General features: G+C 49.0%; 1 protein-coding gene across 1 annotated transcript in view; it reads left to right on the top strand.

The window, feature by feature from the left end:
* The window catches only part of STAB2 (stabilin 2), a gene marked incomplete at its 3' end in the record, with an annotated part of 108,588 nt that overhangs the window by 88,147 nt on the left and 108 nt on the right, over positions 1–20,333 (top strand). The window contains exons 52-66 of the mRNA XM_084255091.1: positions 832–888; positions 2,242–2,368; positions 3,730–3,879; positions 5,463–5,567; positions 6,798–6,905; positions 8,453–8,646; positions 10,261–10,402; positions 11,708–11,841; positions 13,811–13,976; positions 14,119–14,225; positions 15,020–15,139; positions 15,874–16,014; positions 17,760–17,867; positions 18,562–18,690; positions 19,120–19,236. Coding sequence (XP_084111217.1) covers positions 832–888; positions 2,242–2,368; positions 3,730–3,879; positions 5,463–5,567; positions 6,798–6,905; positions 8,453–8,646; positions 10,261–10,402; positions 11,708–11,841; positions 13,811–13,976; positions 14,119–14,225; positions 15,020–15,139; positions 15,874–16,014; positions 17,760–17,867; positions 18,562–18,690; positions 19,120–19,236 — 1,905 coding nt within the window. The remainder of the gene's footprint in view (positions 1–831; positions 889–2,241; positions 2,369–3,729; positions 3,880–5,462; positions 5,568–6,797; positions 6,906–8,452; positions 8,647–10,260; positions 10,403–11,707; positions 11,842–13,810; positions 13,977–14,118; positions 14,226–15,019; positions 15,140–15,873; positions 16,015–17,759; positions 17,868–18,561; positions 18,691–19,119; positions 19,237–20,333) is intronic.

Below are 20,333 nucleotides of genomic sequence, written 5' to 3'. Positions count from 1 at the left end.
TCAGTCACTCATTCATTCAACAAACATTTTTTTTTTGAGATACTGCCAGATTAAACCATATGGAATTGCTGTTGACAAGGTGTGACTATAAAAAAAATAACAATTTCATGTGACTCATTTATTATTATATGCCACCCACACCTCTATTCATTTCTTCATTCATCCACTTAACAATATTGATTGTTCTCACCTGGACCCTGCTTGTATGAGGGTCCCATTTTACATTCATTCACCCATCCAGTGCCATTTATGGAATACTACCTTGGAGCCAGCCACTTGGTCCCATGTCATCTTATCCCTATGGGAATCCACAAATGCAAGTAGTTATCACCAACTCTATTTTATACATTTAGAATTTGAGTCTCTAGTAAGAAATGAAGTGACTTCCATGACAAAGTGAGTCACCAGTTAATTTCAGTACCTGCAACTTGTAGGCATTCAATAAATAGCCCAAATTATTCCCACAAATTAAGAAATGCTGTAGAGGTTGTGGCCTTCTAAAGCATATTCAGTTCATTCTTTTCCTTTAGCAATCCCCTAAAAATTAAATCACAACACCATGTATTTTATACATCAGAGAATTAAGGATCAAAGAGTGTGATTGGCCACTTGCATCCAGAAGGGCAGCTCTATAACAGGGAATCTCTCACCTCAGAGAACTAAGCCAAGGAGATGAGGCCCAAAAGAACTTCAGAATTCTCCGTGGAAAGTGACAGTGTATTTGTTCTAACGTTCTTCACTAAGTTCTTAGTGAACATCAAAATGTTAACCATGGCATGCCGTTTTTCCCAATATTTTTGAATTTTAAGAGTTTCTTTTCTTGTATACTAGGGAGATTGCGGAAGCTGTGTAAATACTCCCAGCTGCCCAAGGTGGAGCAAACCAAAGGTAATTATGAATGTGATGAGGGTGCTGGGAGAGAGCAGGTTGGTTTCATACCAGAATCCCTGCCTTCTGGTGTGACTGTGGGCATGTTGTCACCATAATTGGTGTCATTTTTTCCAATAACCAGGTCAATCAGGAGAGAGGTGATCATTCTTAGCCCACACATCCTGTCCACCCACCACCCATCTTCTAGGATTCATCTTGAAAATCCATGGGGTTGTAGGCCCAGAAGAGAAGAGACTTCAAAGATAACAGTAGCTGCATTGTGTTGGCTGCTGTCCATGTCCCCAACTCTGTGTTGTACTTTCATGTGTACATTATCCCTGTTCCTCCTTAGAACACTCAAAGGAAGCTATTATTACCTCCACTTATGAAAAACTGAGTGTCAGAGAGGGTAAGTAATCAGCCCAAGGCCACACAGCTAGTAAGATGCAAAGCTTGGTTTGGAGACCCTAGATAAGAGGTCAAATTCCAGAGGGTAGGGCCTCCCCGGTGGTGCAGCCAGTTGAGTGCTGGGCTACAAAGCTGCCTGCAGCCTCTGCAGCACCAGTTCGTTCCCCTGCAACCGGTGAGGGTCCCACATGGTGCACAGACCTCTCCTGCCGCGCCCACTGCTCCCCTCAGCAGTGTACTTCGTCAGTCTGCCTGTTCTGCTCCCCACTCTGGTTCTGGTGAATTCTCTCACCCTCCCGTGCTTCCAACTGTACGCAGTGCTTGTATAATTAAATATATCTTTTTTAAAAAAAAATTCCAGAGGGTAATCTTTGGCAGGTCACACAATCTGTACATTTTGCCTTTGTAAAATTGAATGAATAATGATTCTGTGTGTGGCTACTAAGAAAAGTCAGTTTTCAAATGTGGTCAACAGCCTAGAACATAGTAAGAGCTCATTAAATACTCATTTTTATTACTTATTGCAAAGCTAACTTCTCACTACTATATTAGTAAAAGCTCTCGCTACTCTATTAGTAAAACTTCTCACAAAATACCCCTAAAAATCAAAATATAGCCCGTACCCTCCCTATTGATGATTTGGGGACCTCGCCACAGACTCTTCCAGTGACAAAAATCTACCTCTCCTGACTCCCTGCCCAAGCAAGCACATCTTTCACAAACAACTTTAAGGGTCAGCAAGTACTTCCTCCGTGACTGGAGAGAAATTGTCTCTCCATGGCTTTAGCTCTGCCTTCTCCATTTGCCTAACTGCCAGTGTCCCTAAGAAACAAGTTTTCTGTGAAGAGCTCACTCTTGTCCAGTTTTTGACCTCTGCAGTACCAGGAATCTTCCACTGGGGGGCAGACTAGAGCCCAGATCTGGAGGCAGAAGGCAAAGGGATGGTTCTTGCTCTACCTGTAGGGCCTGAAGCAGAAGTGTATGTACAACCTGAACTTCAAGAGGAACCTGGAAGGCTGCCGGCAGCAGTGCGTCCTGGTCATACAGCTACCCAAGTGCTGCAAGGGCTACTTCGGGAGAGACTGTCAGGGTGAGGGCGCCAATGACCAACTCAGGATTCTAAAATGATTGTGCAATTCTCGTGTCCCATTTGAAATCACTGGCATTATAAAGGAGATCAGGGACATAGCTCCTAAAGGCTCTGCTACGAAAAGATTCCAAAGCAATTATTCTGAAGAATTGGTTAGCTTTCTTTCTACTTTCTTCTTTTGTCATATTTTGTTTTCACAGTTGAGATTCAGTTGTGTGTAGATTGTATTGGGTGGTGCTTCTTTGCCTAATATACAGAATAAGATATTTCCCATGGTACCAGAAATACCATACTTCAATTCTGATGCTGGTTTGTGATACTGATAAGCACGTGAGTTTACCTGCATCTGAAAGGATTCTACCTTGGCAGGGTGCTATTACAATATGATATGTGTGGGCTGTTGGCTCCTGAGCCCTCCCTGGCCCCACCCCACATTCATATGAGATGTATGACATCACCCTCTCTCTCTTACATCACCAGGAAAGGGCTCTTTGCCAAAGGGCATTTAAACCTACCTTGAAACCTCTATTCTAAGGGTCCCGATACAATTTCTGGACAATAGTGCATCAACATTGGCAGCAGAACAAATGTCCTGGCTGTTCCCATTGCTCTAAGCAAGTTCATTTAGTGTGTGCTGCTTTCTGGTATAGCAATATATTTTTTTTTAAATAAATTTTATTGGTATAGCAATATATTTACACCCCACAGCAACCCCTAAGAAGTAGATTCCATGCTGTCCCCATTTTACAGAAGAGAAACTGGAGGCACAGAGAGGATGAGAAGGAAGCTGAAGATTCCACCGTGTTTCTGGGAGCCTCGGTCTTGACCATATGCATGCTCCATTCATCATGGTCCACTTGAGAAAATTTCTGTCAATCACCCAGCCTCCACTCTCCATCACTAAAGTGTGAACCATTCACAAAAATGTTTCCTCCACATGCTCTCAATTATGGTACCTCATTTAATCCTTCTAGTCAACATGTGGTAGAGGTCAAGTGGACACTGTATCATCATCATCATTATCATCTAGAACTCAGAGAACTGAAGCTTAGAACCAGTTTATTATTCCACCCAGGTCTGCTAGAATCCAGCTCTCCTGAGCCCCAGCACTGCTTACTTTATCACCCTGCCAAGGTAGAATCCCATCAGACACATATGAGTTCATGTCCCATGGGTCATGGCTTGTCCAAAGGGAAACCTTCAGATACACCATGTAGCTACATCCCCTGGGTCATGATCCCTCCAATTTAATGGAGGTTGGAGCCCACACCTGAGGATGGGCCAACAGCACATTTATATAGATGCTGAGCTGCTCTGGGTTTGGGGAGACTGTTGAGTCACTGCTGTTTCATCTCTTCCAGCCTGCCCTGGGGGACCAGATACCCCATGTAATAACCGGGGTATCTGCCTTGACCAGTACTCAGCCACAGGAGCGTGCATATGCAACACTGGCTTCAACGGGACGGCGTGTGAGCTGTGCTGGCCAGGGAGATTCGGGCCAGACTGCCAGCGTATGTGACACCCATTCCCCAGAGCTCTAGCTGTGTGTTCCCTCTCCTCATCCACACCCTCCACCTGGCCTGGTACACTTTCTTCCCTCTCTCCCAGGCACCCACCTCCCATCTGCCTGCCCTTATGTGCTTTTCCCTCCTTGGATATAGTCCCAGTTTCCATGCACTGAAAGAGTCTCATTCTAAGAAGTGAAATTTACATCCCCTGCAGCAGCCAAAGCAAGATGCAACTGAAGAGCTTTCCTTCATTCAGTCATTCAACCAACATTCACTGAGTCCTTATGAATATTGATAGCTAATTGATAGTATGGGCCAGGCACATGTATTTTACCATTTAACCTTCACAATGATCCTTTGAGTCATTACTATCATTATTTCTACTTAGTAGATGAGGAACCTCAGGTAAAAAGAAACTAAGTGATAGCTCAAAAGCTAGGCATTGCTCTAAGTTGTAGGAATACAGTGGCATAAAGAACAAAACCCCAACTCTCAAGGAAAGAACATTCAAAGGAAAAAAAAAGATTAAAAAAGTCAGAAACAAAAAATTTATAAAGGCCATAAAGAAAAAGAAGCAAGTAAAGAGGGTTGAGATAGAAAGAAGACAGTGTTTTAGAGAATACTTAAGGTGAGACCAAGGAGAGGTGTGGGGCCAGCCCTGAGTTGGTGAACAGCAGCTCTGACCAATCAAATGCTCAGCAGGGCTGGAAACGTTCTCTAACTCTCTCATCAGGAGTGGTAGCCACCAGCCACATGTCGCCATTGAGCACTCAAAATGTGTGTGGGTGGCCTCTATACTGGACGGTGCAGACAAGAAAAACTTTCCTGGAAGGGAGAAAGTGCAAGAGCATGCTTGACCTGTAGGGAACAGCAAAGAGACCAGGGAGACTGAGCAGAGCGAGTGAAGAGAAGGAAGAATGGAAGGAAATGAAATCTGAAGGTTGCCAGCGGCCAGGTCACATAGGAACTTCTCTGTATTCAGAGTGTGATGGGCAGCAGTGAAGGGTTGTGAATGAAGGAGTGTCATGAGCAGACTGGAAAGGATGTCTCCTGTTGCTCTGGAGGATAAACACAGGAGGGTAAGAGCAGAAGCAGGGCCTTTGGGGAAATGAATGCAACAATCCAGGACCACCTTGGCAAGGCCTTGGGTTAGGGTGGTAGTGATGGAAGTGGCAGGATGCAAGAATTGGTGCAGATTTCGAAGACTGTATTGTCAAATAGATATCTCTGGTAGGAGACCCCAGAGAAAGTGCTCCCCTCCTTCTATTTTGTGACATACCCCGTCACACCTTCCAGATCTCTGTTATACATTCTCTGCATTTGTAATTACATGTTCAATAGGCAGTAACTCCTAACTGTAACCTCCATGAGAATGGGGACCTCATCCTCATGGTTGCCACTGTAACCTTATAGCCCAGTACCGTCCACCCCCTGACAGCCCCTGAATAAGTTATAATGTGAGTGTTTGAGTAAATGAATGATAAGGCCTAAGCTCAGTGCCCCCACACTAACAACACAGCCTGCAGTGAGCTGGCTGATGGGATGCCAATCCCCGTAGCTGATCACACTTCCAATTTGCTTTCCAGCCTGTGGCTGCTCGGACCACGGACAGTGCGATGAGGGCATCACGGGCTCCGGGCAGTGCCTCTGTGAGACGGGATGGACCGGCCACTTCTGCGACACTCAGGCAGGTCTGTCATGGGAGTGGGCAGCTCCCAGCAGCACTGATCTGCAGAGAACCCTGCCAAGAACCCCCAAATGATCTTGGGAATCTGAGCAACATCTGAGAAATAAGATAACCAAGAAGGTGTTCCCTCCGCTGCGTGGAAAGGATGATTTGAGTATGTGGCCTCAGGTCTCAGGAGGTTTGGTGACTTGACGGAAAGCAGATGAAAAGATTTAACTCAAAACAGAATACAGTGCTGTGCAATGGCAGAAGGACCCACCGCAAGCAGAGAATCCAGGATCGGGTGGGAATGGTCGCTCAGGATCATGGCCCTGGGCCCAGATGTTTACACAGAGGCTGGGTAGTTTCATAGAAAATGCAGTCTTTGGAGTCCAGGATCTGACTCTTGACTTGGCTACTTATTAAACAATGGCCTTAGATAAACCACCCACTCTGAGCGCTCATGTGATTCTCCTTAAGAAGAACAGGTCACATGTTTTGCAGGGGAGATTGTTGCAAGGGCCCAAGGTGGGGGCTTTGAAGTACCTGGTAGATCTGGATGATCAAAACCACGAGCTCTGTTATCAGAGCGATCATTATCCTCATCACCATAATCCTTCCTTCATACCCCAATCTGCATATTCCAGTGGCAGGTCTGGCAAGTGAAGGTTGAATCATGCAGCACGAATAACTATTATGGTACCCTCCCTGGACCCGAAGGGCATGCTAAGCTCTACTTAACCAGCTGATGTTCCAGGATTCCCATATACCCTTAACTTCAGTTCCTCTCCTTCCGTCCTTCTTCCTAACTGCCCTCTGGCTTCTTGCTGCCAAATTGCCCTACAATCACCAAAACACCAGACTTCTCCCAGGCTTGCTGGTGCCCTCTTAGGGCCTGGGAATTTCTCCTCCAATTGAACCATCTCTGTCTGGAAATTCCTGCCTTTAGGGCTAGAGAGCTAATCCGTCAAACTCATCTCTGCCAGCAAATTTTGGGGTATAAAGTTGCCCTTGAAGGCAATGTATTTGCATTTTAATCTGAATTATGTTGTTGAGATAATGTCTTAATTAATATAAAGGAGCAATTCTGGAATCCCAGACTCTCCATGCCAGGAAGAAGCTTCAAATCACCCCCATCCTCCTGCTGAAAGGGGCTCTTTAGAAACACAGTGGCAGCCCAGGTACTCCTGGAAGGACTCCTGAGGGGGTCCCAGCTCTGCACGCCATGGATAAACAGGGACCCTTCTCTTTGCAGTTTTGCCCCCAGTGTGCACACCTCCTTGTTCAGCCCACGCCACTTGCAAGGAGAACAACACGTGTGAGTGTAACCTGAACTACGAAGGGGATGGAATCACATGCACAGGTGAGTGTCCTGCATGGGTTGTGGAGTAGTCGGCACAGGAGCAGGCAGGACTACCCGGTCAGTGTCTGTGCTCCACCCCAGCCCCTCTGCTTCCTGCCTGGGCCACCTCAGCAATACCCACCCTCCCTGCAACTCAGTTTCCTTATGGGCTTGCTCATGCCTGGCAGCACCTCCCAGGTCATGGCTTTAGAATTGCTTTCCAAACTGTGGTGTATTTAATTTTATAGTGTTTTCCAACTCTCAAGTAAATACACTACAGTCTTTAAAAAAAAAAAAAAAAGCCAAAGTTAAACTTACACATGCTCTCACCGCTTGGTGAACACCACTCTGAACATTGCAGCGTCTACCTGTAGCAGTCAGGATATGGGGTCAGCCAGCCAGACACCCAGGTGAGCAGTGTCTCATAGATTGGATGGAGGTGGCCAGGGGCCCGGACTCCTTCTAGCTTGTTGCTCTGCCATTGCTCACTTTCCTGATCCTAGAGAGAAACTACCATAATTGCATCCCAGGGAGAGGGGAGACCCTGGCAACACAAACCTTCGTCCCCTTAAGGACACACCTAGCAGTCCCTAAGTCATGTCTGCTCCAACCCCATGGTCTGCAATCCCATCATCACCCTGCCCTGCTGCAAGGGAGTCTGGGCAATGTAGTCTTTTGTTAAGCAACACCTGCAAAGCTGTTACTATAGAAAAAAGGAGACAATAGATTCTGGGGGAAGCCAGCAGTCTTGGGCACATGTGCCTTCTAACTTACTTCATGAATTAATATTCATTTTGCATTATATAAATTCTTGACAAACGAGATCTTGCTATACCTGCAGTTTATAATCTGCTACCAGGCAGTCCCAAAGAGGGTCAGCCATGACCCAGGTTCTGTCTTCTCGGTCTGCTACCCTGAGGGTGAAGGTTTTTGTTCTCACTATCTTTCTCTCAGGATCTCAAGTGGCTGCCATGATTCTAGGCATAAAGGCAGACAAGGAAAATCAGACTGAAATGCCTGCTAAACTATGATTGGGCTGGAAGTGAGGGAATTATGATAAAGGGCACTAAGAGGCAGCACAGGACAGGGAGAGGCCTGGGCTCTGTGGTCAAACCTTCTTGGGTTTCAATCAAGCCAGCCACGGGGTAGTTGCTTTGCCTTTGCAAGGTCAGTGAAGTTCTCTGAGGTTCAGTCAGTTCATCTGTAGAAAGTAGGTAACAGCCTTTCTCATCAGGGGCTCAAACGTGGGCTAACTGCACACACAAACATCCACCTATGCCCATGTTAACCCAGACTCATTCTGAAAACTGCTACCAATGCGGAGCCTAGGTGAATGACAAAGCAGGCCGGGATGCCAGACATCACCCGGCCTGGACTGTGAAGTGCCACCGGACATTGGTGTTGGCAAAGGCTAGCACAGAGGCCACAGGACATGGGGAGAGAAGGCACCAGCAGGTTGGGGCCAGTTGATGGCCCCAGAGCCACAGATCCTGGGGTGACCCATACTCCCAGTTCGAGGTCAGCAAACAGACAGTGGTTAATTGAGCCATCTCTCCTCTGCTCTGCAGTTGTGGATTTCTGCAAACAGAACAATGGGGGCTGTGCCAGTGTCGCCAAGTGCTCACAGAAGGACGTGAAGGTCTCCTGCAGCTGCCCCAAGGGCTACACGGGGGACGGCCGCAGCTGCGCGGAGATAGACCGCTGTGCGGACGGCCTCAACGGCGGGTGTCACGAGCACGCCACCTGCAAGATGACTGGCCCGGTGAGGTGTTGGGGCAGCTTCTTGTGCCCCGCTCAGCTGTGCCTCTCCACGCTGCTGTCCATTCGGGCTCTTCCCAAGCTTTCCTTCCCATTTCATTCTATTCCCTGTTTCATCAGTGGGTTCAAAGCCAGGTAGTAGCCTCACCATTGCACTCCTAGCAATCTACCCAAAGAACACAAAAACATTGATTCGAAAGGAAACCTGCACGCCTATGATTACTGCAGCACTGTTTACAATAGCTAAAATATGGAGGCAACCCAAGTGCCCCAAAATAGATGAAAGGATCAAAAAGTTGTGGTATATTGACACAACGGAATACTACTCGGTCATCAAAAAAGATAAACTCATGCCATTTGCAGTCACATGGATGGAGCTGGAAGGGATTATGCTAAGCAAAATAAGTCAAAAGGAAGGAGAGAAATACCCGATGGTTTCACTTTTATATGGAATATAAAGAAACCGAAAAAGGCAAAACTTGCAGGCAGACCATAGCTCTGAGGCGTACAGCAGGGGAGAGGGAGAAGAGAGGACAGAATAGGGGAGGGGCGAGCACAAAGGACTGTAGAGATGGATCACGGGTCCTGTGGTGGTGGGAGAGCTACAGGGACGACACCTGAGGGGAGAAATCAAATATTGTACAAAAATGAACCACAATGTAAGAAAATAAATTTAATTATTAAAAAAAATTAAAAGTAAACGCCAAGTGGTATCCTAAGCAGAAAAAGCACCTTAGCAGGAACATGGGTGAAATCCACAGCAAGCCTATTGTCTAGTTCATAGTCATGTCCCAGCATTAAAGTCTTAACTTTCACAAATGTGCTATGGTTTTGTAAGAGGTCAGCATTAAGGGAAATTGGGTAGAGAAAATATGAGAACTCACTCTGCTATCTTAGCAAATTTCCTATAAATCTAAAATTATCCAAAACAAAAAGTTTACTAAAACAAAAAGGTTGGTAAGAAGTGGCAGGAAAAGGATAGATGTGGGCACTCACTTTAGCCTGTTGCCCTGGTGGGAAGAGTAGATGGGAGGAGATAATGTCCTCTGCGGTATAAACATGAACTTAATCAGAGAACCCGTGAGTCTTAGCGCCTGGATTTCCATGCTGTGTGACCTGGGACTGGTTACTTAACCTCTCTGAGCCTTGGTTTCTTCATTGAAAGTGCAGACCTCATAGGATTGTCAGGGGAGTTAGACAAGGTCATTCATTGACTGAACAAATATCAAGCTCCTACTAGGCGCCAGGGATGTAGCATTAAAAAGTCTCCATACCACGAGCGGGAGGGGCAGAGCTCAGTAGAGAAGCAAAGACACACGATTCTGTCCAAGAGCAGCAAGGGCCTCAAAACACTTGAGTCAGCCAGTGTGACAGGAGGGATGTGAGAGCTGCTCTGCTTAGGGGGGTCAGAGGACGTGACATTGACGTGAGCTGTGAAGGCTGCAATTACATCATGAGCCTGCACTGAAGCAAGACGGAGCAGTTACTCAAGTCCCCCTGGACGCGGAGACTGACGCTTTGTCCTTCTGGAGATCTATGCCGGATGCTGGCCTGCAGGGCCCTAGGGGGCCCTGGGATCCTCGAGATGGGCTTTCTATATTCCCCACTCTCCCCACAGGGCAAGCACAAGTGTGAATGTAAAAGTCACTACGTGGGAGACGGGCTGGACTGTGAGCCCGAGCGGCTGCCCATCGACCGCTGTCTGCAGGACAACGGGCAGTGCCACGCAGATGCCAACTGTGCTGACCTCCACTTCCAGGGTCAGTGGGGCCCGGCTGCACCCTGGGCTTCGAGCTTGGGGATCACAGGGACCAAACTTCCCAGGCCCCAGTGGAGACAGTGGGCAGAGTAAACTCAGAACAGGACTCCGCGTTCAATCCGCTGAAAGAGATATCAGCTATGAAAAATGATAAAGATCCTCCGGTGTCTTTTCAGGAGAAAATGGCTAGAAAACTTTTTTTTTTAAAGATTTATTTATTTATTTATACATGCACTGGGTACAGTCAGAAGCGCGGGAGGGTGAGAGAATTCACCAGAGCCAGAGCAGGGAGCAGAGCAGGCAGAAGGACCGAAGTACACTGCTGAGGGGAGCAGCGGGCGGCAGGAGAGGTCTGCGCGCCATGTGGGACCCTCCTCCTGTGGCCGGGGAGCAGCCGGGGATCGATCCAGCGCCGCAGAGGCTGCGGGCAGCTTCGCAACCCAGCACTCAACCGCTGCGCCACCGGGGAGGCCCTAGAAAACTTTTTTAAAGGAATAGGGAAGCTCAGAAAACACTGAGCCCTTGGCAGGAACAGACTTTAATGTTTCTTTTAAAACATTTTGTGCAAAAGTTCACAAAAATTATTCAATTATAACTGTGAGAGGGTAATCATTTTGCCAGAGAAATTTGATAACATCAGGATATAGAGGCTACAAATGAATGGGGGAGACGGCTGGAAGATTATGCAGTAATATCAAAATAAAGAAATCTGGCAGGAAATATGCCAAATTGTTAGCCTTAGCACATAAGGGAGCATAGATGATCTTTACTTCTTTTATTACTCTTCTCTATTACCCAGATTTTGACAGTGAACATGTGCTATTTTTGTAAATAGGAAAGAAATTAATATATTTTTTTTTTAAGATTTACTTTTATTTATTTATTTATTTTATTTATTATACAAGCACTGGGTACAGTCAGAAGCGCGGGAGGGTGAGAGAATTCACCAGAGCCAGAGCGGGGAGCAGAGCAGGCAGAAGGACCGAAGTACACTGCCGAGGGGAGCAGCGGGTGGCTGGAGAGGTCTGCGCGCCATGTGGGACCCTTCTCCGGTGGCCGGGGAGAAGCCGGGGATTTTACCTGCGCTGCAGAGGCTGTGGGCAGCTTCGCAACCCAGCGCTCAACCGCTGCACCACCGGGGAGGCCCGAAATCAATATTTTTAATGATGGGCTTCAACATAACTCAAAGGGAAGCCATTTCCCTGACACCCCAGGATATGTCTGACATTTTCTCTTGGAAAGTTCTTCGCTGGAGCAGTACTAGCCATGTGGGCTCACCTGGCTGACACCCCTCCTTCTCCTCTAGACACCACTGTGGGCGTGTTCCACCTACGCTCCCCACTCGGCCAGTACAAGCTGACCTTCGACAAAGCTAGAGAGGCCTGTGCCAACGAAGCTGCAACCGTAGCCACCTTCAACCAGCTCGCCTATGCACAGAAGGTGGGTCCCAGGTGGTGCAGGCTGGGTCTGCAGGGGCGGGGACAGCCTGTTCTCAGTATGGGGGAGACTTAGCCTCCCATCTTCTTGGGGGGGAGCTCCCAGAGCAGTAACAATTCATCTTGTCCCCTGGGCATCTACTATGTGTCAGGCACTGTGTGGGGCTCTGCAGTGACATTATTGTCTGTGCATCCAGCAACCCCAAAGGTAGGTGTTACTATTTCTGCTCTACAGATGGAGCAACCGAAGCTCTGGAAGGTTAAGTAATGTGCCCCATGTCATCCAGCCAGGAGGTGGCAGATCGAGTATCCACATTTAACCCTAACTCCAGAAGTCTGTTCTCAACCATGACAGTCAGCTCCCCAGGCAGAGGCAGAGAGTGGGAGCTTGCCCCCCACTGCTGGAGCTCAGAGAGGCCAATAACCACGAGCCTAGGATCTTCCTCAAGCCACAAAGCAGTCATGTTTCTCTGGAAGAGCCAGAGCTCTCTGTCTGGAGGGGCTGGGAAGGAAGGAACTGGGGTCTGATGCAGCTCTCGCAGCCAGGGAGGAAAGGGGTTCTAGCCAGGTCTCTCTTGGCATCTGAAACCAGAAGGCCTGCCCATCTGGAAAAGCCAACACCTTGGAGTTACCTGCTGGTGATTGTTCACTGGGAGAGAGCAGCAATCTCTACACTGCATGATTTCAGGGTCCTTCCCCTAACTTCCGTCATGACCCCATCTCTGCCTTTCTTCAGACCTGACGTTTCTTTACCAAGGAACAAAGTCTTTGATGCTGGGACACAGTATCTTGAAGGTTTGAGCTTCTGTTCTTCTTGCAGCTTGGGTGGCCGCATTTAAGCCATTGAAAGTTCTGTCCTACTTGGTGTGTTTGTCTAAAGTCTGAAGTAACTTGGCACAGTGATTGGCACACAGTAGGACCTTTATTTTTAATATTATAAGCTCTGGAATGGGCTGCCTGTTGAATCTCAGCTCTGCTATTTCTGACCATATGACTTAGAGCAAGTTCCTTAACTATTCTTTGCCTCAACTTTCCCAGTTATACAATAGAGATTCTTTAAAAGTTCCTGCCTGATAGGATTGATGTTAACTCGAAGGTGTTGACATGAAAAGCTCTTGCAACAAAACCAAGGCCAGAATAAGCTCTCAGTGATGATGATGATGATGATGATGATGATGATGATGATGATGATGACAATGATGGGTCCTAGCAACCCATAAGCAAAAGAATTTGCACCCAGGGGTAAATGACTGATTAAAAAATCCTCTCCCAAGCACAGAGGACTGTGGTGATGGTGCACGGGTGCCTTGGGGAAGGAAACTCTATGGGGACTCAATCTGAGGGTTTGGGGGGAAGCAAATATTGTTTAAAAATTTTTTTTAATTAAAAAATAAAAAATCCTTGGGCCTCCCCGGTGGCACAGCGGTTGAGCGCTGGGTTGCGAAGCTGCCCGCAGCTGCTGCAGTGCTGGTTCGATCCCCGGCTGCTCCCCGGCCACCGGAGGAGGGTCCCACATGGCGCGCAGACCTCTCCTGCCGCCCGCTGCTCCCCTCAGCAGTGTACTTCGGTCCTTCTGCCTGCTCTGCTTCCCGCTCTGGCTCTGGTGAATTCTCTCACCCTCCCACGCTTCTGACTGTACCCAGTGCTTGAATGAATAAATAAAAATAAATCTTTAAAAAAAATAAAAATAAAAATAAAAAATCCTCTCCCAAGAGCAAAGAAAATAGAAATGAGTGTGAAAGACTCAAATACCTGTAGATGGAGTTTCACTTTCACCCATCCAATAACTGTCAAAAAAAATAATCCATGAGCATTTACTATGTTCCAGGCACTGGGGTACAATAGGCAAAATGAGTCGTAACCCCTGACTCCATGGAGCTTACAGTCTGATGGGGAAATCAGATGTTAACCAAAGGACCCCATAACAAATGTGAATTTGCAGCTGAGCTGTGGCCACGTTTGTGTTCTTACAGGCCAAGTACCATCTCTGCTCAGCAGGCTGGCTCGAGAGCGGGCGTGTTGCCTACCCCACAGCCTACTCCTCCAAGAACTGTGGATCTGGTGTTGTTGGCATAGTGGACTATGGGCCAAGAAACAACAAGAGTGAGCTGTGGGATGTCTTCTGCTACCGGATGAAAGGTAACTGCCCAGCCACGCGTCACTGTCCAGGCCACGCAGCTGCGAGCAGGCCCAGCCTGGCAGCTAACTTCTAAGGGAGTGAGCTGGGGCAGCGCAGACTCCTGCCTCACCAGAGTGGGACCTTTGTCCCCCTGCCTTCCAGATGTGAACTGCACCTGCAAGGATGGCTACGTGGGAGATGGCTTCTCATGCAGTGGGAATCTGTTGCAGGTCCTGATGTCCTTGCCTTCGCTCACAAACTTTCTGACAGTAAGTACCACATCTGGGGGTTTCGCCACAGGGAGGGAGGGGCTGCCTCAAAGCAGTTATTAGAGAGAGGACCCCCCGAAGCCAGAGCTCATGGTCATGGCTAAGAGCACTGGCAAGGGGCCACACTGCCAGAATATGAACAGGGCATTGCAATTCCTTATGATTTGTTGAGCACGTATTAACTGAGCATTTACTATATGCTCGAGATATATCAATGACTAAAATAAACAAAATAAAGAAAACAAGCAAATAATAATGAATATTTAAAAGGGGACGTATACTAGGGGAGAAATAAGGATACGGAGGGCGAAGGGATGCCACAGGCTTCCCATTTTGCAGTGATGTGAGAAGGTCTTGAAGAGAAGATGACATTTGAGGAAAGCGTGAACAGGAGAGGGAGTTAGCCATGCTGGAGAAAGAACACTCCAGGCAGGAGCCCAGGCGAGTTTGAGGAACAGCAAAGGAAGACAAAGGGCATGTGGTCAAGAAGCCACAGTGTCCAGATGGTGGGGGCCACCTCTGAGTGAAGTGAGGGCCATTGCAGGCTTTTGAAAAGAGTAGGTTTGACATTTAGCTGTGCAGCTGCCACGCTGAGAACAGTCTGCACTGTGATGGACTGAGGACAGTAGGATCACTGGGGGAAGGAAAAGTCCTCCGAAAATTCTCCCAAAGAGCAGTCAGAAGAAACAGCAGACACGTGGCAGCCTGAGTTGGGGCTAAGTCAAGACTATTCCAGAGGGGTGATGCGCCCCAGGGCCGGCCTGATCTCCTGACCATTCCCTGCCTCTCCTCAGGACGTGCTGGCCTATTCCAATAGCTCAGCCAGAGGCCGGGCGTTTCTGAAACACCTGACCGACCTGTCGATCCGAGGCACCCTCTTTGTGCCGCAGAACAGCGGGCTGGGGGACAACGAGGTGAGTCGGGTCCTGGGGTCTGTCATTTAGACGAGCAATTCTAGAGAGTTATCGATCACCAACACGACGCTTTACACAAATCACCCAAAACTCAGTGGCTACACATTACTTAGCTCACCCATCACAGGTCAGCTGGGGGTTCCAGGCTTGGCTCCTGATCTGAGATGGACTGGCCTGTCTGGGGCTCTGCTCCTCAGGGCCCTAGTCCAGCAGCCCACCAGGCCTGTTGTTATGGAGACGGCAGGACATGGGGAGAGCAAGCCCAGTCAGGCTGGCACTTAGCAAGCCTCTGCATGGTCACATGCAGTCACCCCTACACCAACCTTCACTTTCTGGTGCTCAGAGGAACTGGCAATATTTACTCAGCCTACCCACGCAGCTGGCCGGCAGGTGCCAACAGCCCCAGACCCTGCCCCACCCAAGGGCTGCCCACTCACTGCCTGCTCAAGACCCCATGGGTGGGGGTAGGGCGGCTGCTTAGAGCATAAAGATGACTATACCTGGGCAGAGGTGAGCCTCTGGCAGAGCCCAGAGAACCAAAACTTGACATTTCCTGATCTCCACGTGGAGGCAAAAAGCCAAGGCCGTGAAGAAGTGATTTTTCTCTCTGTGTCATCCTTATCAATAAAATATCTATATATCTATATATCTATATCTATCTATATCTATCTATATATATATATATATCTCACATGGTCTCTTAAGACCATCTCCTGTTTCTCCTTTCCTCACAGACGCTGTCTGGGCGAGACATCGAGCACCACCTCACCAATGTCAGCACCTACTTTTACAACGACCTTGTCAATGGGACCATCCTGGGGACCCAGCTAGGAAGCCAGCTGCTCATCACCTCCAGCCAGGACCAGCACCAGCTGGTATGAAAAGTGCTCCGGGCTTACTGGGGAAACTGGAGATAATACAAAGTGCCCAGCACATAGTAGGTGCTTAGTAGTTGACAACTAACTAGTGTGTGAAAGTACAGCAAACGTGCAGTTAGGGGTGGTCTTAGCTCACACTGTAGCACACTGCACAGACTGCTAGGCAGCCCCTGCCTCTTGGGAAATAAGACCTTGTGCCCCCAGCCCCCGAAGCTGGTAATGAGCGAGGAGCTATAAATAAAACCACTGCGAACCTGGGGGATTCGCTGCCGCTGTTTCTACCAGTGAGGGTCCATCCCAGGCATTAATAGGTGAAGCTTGAGTTTACTACAGTGTGAAAACCAATCCCCCCGCATGCTAGCTTGTTGTAGGGGAGCCAGGCACAAGGCAGGCCGCTGGGGCCTGGGGGTCCAAGAGGCTGGCAAGCCCCCAAGCCCCAGTGGATCTTTGGGCTTTCTCTGGGTTCTCTCTGGCATTCTCTTGTGACCTTACCTCCTCCGTAGTCACTTGCCCTGTCCTAGCCATCCTCCAGTAGCCATAGCCCAGGTCTCTAGGCTCAGGTGTGCGCACTTGCACACGCCCACACCCTACCCCACGTGACCACACTCAAGCATGCGCGCCCCGCACCCACGCCCCCAAGAGCCTTCTACAGCAGCACCATCAAGGCCACAGGTGATAGCCACAGAGGCGAGTGGCTCCAAAAGCCTGATGAATTCCATTTACGCTACCTATCTATAGGAACTTAGGCAAGTCATCCAAAAATTAGGAATGATGGTTATATGTTGATGTCGTTGATGATGAGGGTAGCGATGATGGCATTGATGATGGGGGTGATTATTTTAATAATGGTGCAAATGGTGGCGATGATGTTAATGGTGATGATATTGATGATAATGATTATTTTGATGATGATAATGATGGTGCTGGTATCAATGGTGGTGGTGGTATTGATGACAGTGGTGGGCGATGATATCGATGGTGGTAATGATTACTTTTTTGATGATGATGATGGTGATTATGGTATTAGAAATGGTGGCACTGGCGGTGCTAACAATGACCATGTGGCCACATTGTCAAAATCATGGACTCTTGTGGAAACTGAGTGATTCAAGGCTGTGACATGCAAGAATACTGCCTGATGTATAGCAAATGCCGAATGGGTATTATTTTTTAATATTTACCTGCTAAATGATTTTCTTCATTGAAGATTAGCTTCAACCAGTGTTTCTCAATCCTTAACATGCATTTGAATCACCTGGACATTTGTTAAACGCAGACTGAGATTCAGCAGGAGGAGCGTGGTGCCTCCTGGTCTGCTCTTCTAATCAGATCTCAGGTTATGGCCACATCACAAGCCAGACGATCACACATTCACGAGCACTTAAAGATCCCTTTCCAATCACTTTGATGTGATGGGCAGAGCAATGGGCCTGGAGTCCAGAGGCACGGGTTTGGCCCTTCCACCTGCGGGATCTCGGACAAGTCACTTTCCTTCTGAACTCTCATCTGTCAGGCAAGCAGGCTGGACAGCAGGATCCCTTGGGTTCTTTGCAGCTCTTGGCTTGTTGACACAGGACAACTAATTCCGCACTGTGCAGACAGTGAGCAGGTGGTTGTGCTGCCTGTCGATGAAAAGACAGCTAATACGCAGGCTATGGGACCTCAGGGAAACTGAGCAGCTCCCCTTCAGAGAAGGACCAACCATGAGAGGACACTGCCCAGCCCTCTTCTCATTCCCCTAGGAGACCAGGTTTGTGGATGGACGGGCCATTCTGCAGTGGGACATCTTTGCCTCCAATGGGGTCATTCATGTCATTTCCAGGCCTTTAAAGGCACCTCCTGCCCCTGTGGTGAGTATCCAGCTTCCTGGTGAGGCGTCATAAGGCCCCAATGGCCACGCTCCTTGAGGCCAACTGTCTCACCCCCTACTCTGGAGACTCCATGGCAGCGGCTTTGGGGATGCTGGGCACCCAATCGCCTCACCCCACTCCACTGCACTCCCTACACAGCATCTGTTGACACAAGGAACAGAATGGGCTCTGGCTTGGCCCCTCCACTCCACTAGCTGGAAGACCCTGGACAAGTCCCAGAACATCTCTGAGCCCCACTTCCTTATCTGTAAAATGGGGATCATAATGTGCCCCCATGGGAGGACCATGAGTCAATCATACAACATAATTAGTCAGTCCCTGCATGTAGTGCCTGTGAGGCAGTGAGCGCAGCTGGCGGCTGGGGAGCTCCACAATGGCCTGGGTAAGCACCTGAGCTTCATCCCTACCCCCACCACGCACAGGCTGTGTGATATCGGGCAAGTGCTTAGCCTCTCTGTGCCTCAGCTCCCACCCCCATCATCAAATGGACATCCTAGCGATGATCCCGAAGTCTTTGGGCCCTTGTAGGTCTCACACAGATTGTTTCATGCGAGGGGCTGAGCACAGACCTTGGCAGCCAAAAAGCTAGAGTCGTGTCAACTCTCATCATTGTTTTTACCCCTTTGGGGAAGACACTCGTATTAAGTATCAACCCCTCCCTTTTCTGTGTCAGTCCTCAGGCCACGCTGGCTTGGGAACAGGGATCTTCTTCGCCATCCTCCTGGTTACGGGGGCCGTCGCCTTGGCTGCATATTCTTATGTTCGACTAAACCGGAGAACAATCGGCTTCCAGCATTTTGAAGTAAGAGAGAGAAAAAGGGGCGCAGGGGGATGGGGGCCTCTCTGAAATCCAGCCCGAGCTCTGGGCTCCTCAGGCTGACTCGCGGATGCGGAGAGCTCACCTGAAGCCGTGCCAGCAACACCTCCTGCCCTGGAGAGCCTGTCTCCCCAAAAAGGAGTGGCAGGGGCAGCTCCAAGCCCCTCTTCCTGGCTGACACAGGGCTTGGGGAGGAGGACCATGGGCGGCCGGGGGCATGGGCCCTCCCGGCCTCCATGCTGGGGCCCGGCTTGGAGGCAGATTCGCTGGGGCCCTGGAGCACACTCCCTGGAGGAGTCACCGGGCACACCTCCCACAGGGCTGGTGGGGAGGGCCAGGGAGGGTGTGGGAGGGGAGGGGAGGACCTGCCTTGGGGACGGTCTGGCTCACGGCCCCGCCCTTGTCTTTCCACAGTCGGATGAGGACATTGACGTCACAGATCTTGGCAAACAGCAGCCTGAGAATATCTCAAACCCCATGTATGAGAGCGCAACCTCGGCTCCCCCAGAACCTTCCTACGACCCCTTCTCCGTGAGTTCACATTGTCTTCTGGGAACTGGCTCAGCGGGGGTGCGGAGAATGGTGTCTTTCAGTGAAGCTCAGTGGGAAGTTCACACCAACGAAAGTTCACTGCTAGGACTTATCTCGGGGCCTCAAGCCGAAAAGCCAGGGATGCAAGCCAAGTGGGCCCCGGTGGTTGTGCAGTATCCCTGGGGTAGACGGCAGCTGCCTCCAACCATTAGAGATAAGGGGGGCCAGAGGCTGCCCAATCCCAAACTCCTGATTGAAAACTAACCAGGTCATACATCCTGTTTCACTTTTTCATCAAACCCATATAAACGTTTCCAGTTCAAATTGCAGGGCGAGTTCAGCTAGATGGCATCCATCAACTCATGATGTGTCCAGGGCCACACAAGCTTCAAGTAGCAGCCACTGCCCCCGAAACGGGTGGCCCTCACCAGCACACCATTCACCCCCCCATCATGACACAGCGGCTCCAGTGGGCACCCCACCATGTGTGCACCCACCGTGTGAGAGCTCAGAAAACTCAGGAAGGATTGAGTTGAAATGTCGTAGGTGGGAAGGTTTCCTCTACCCTCTGAGAGTTCCCGGCAGCCTCTGGAAAGTGAAATGACACAGATTCACCAGCATGCATGTTTTATTGCATGCCTATTGCATGCCTATTGTATTGCACGTTTACATGCACAAAGGAGAGTTCCCAAGAGTGGGAAGTGTACTGACAAGAGCCAGAGCTTTTATACCTTTTAGACAGAGAAACATTGTATTTGTGGAGAATTGACCAGACAAAGGGGTTTGGGCTGGAGCTAGTAAAGGGGGAAGGACACTAGGAAGATATAGGTAGATTAGTAACTAACTGAGTTCTTGGTCTCCAGTTCCCCATCTCTGTATCCCTGGTCTCCCAGGACAAGTTGGGGGGGAGGGGCTGACATTGAAGTTTAATGATCTGATTGATGAGGGAAGAAAGATGATTAGGGAGCACGTTCAGACTGACTTTCCTGCTTCTGCCGTTCATTTTTTAAAATTCCTTCAGTTTAAGATATTTAGTAAACCAGAGTGGCATGTTTGGGGTAACATGTCCTGAACCCCATCAGGGCCTCAGACCAGCA

This window comes from Talpa europaea (assembly GCF_964194135.1).
Source record: "Talpa europaea genome assembly, chromosome: 15".
NCBI lineage: Eukaryota > Metazoa > Chordata > Mammalia > Eulipotyphla > Talpidae > Talpa > Talpa europaea.
Note: the sequence above shows the minus strand (reverse complement) of the source record. Positions and strands in the feature narration are given on the sequence as shown.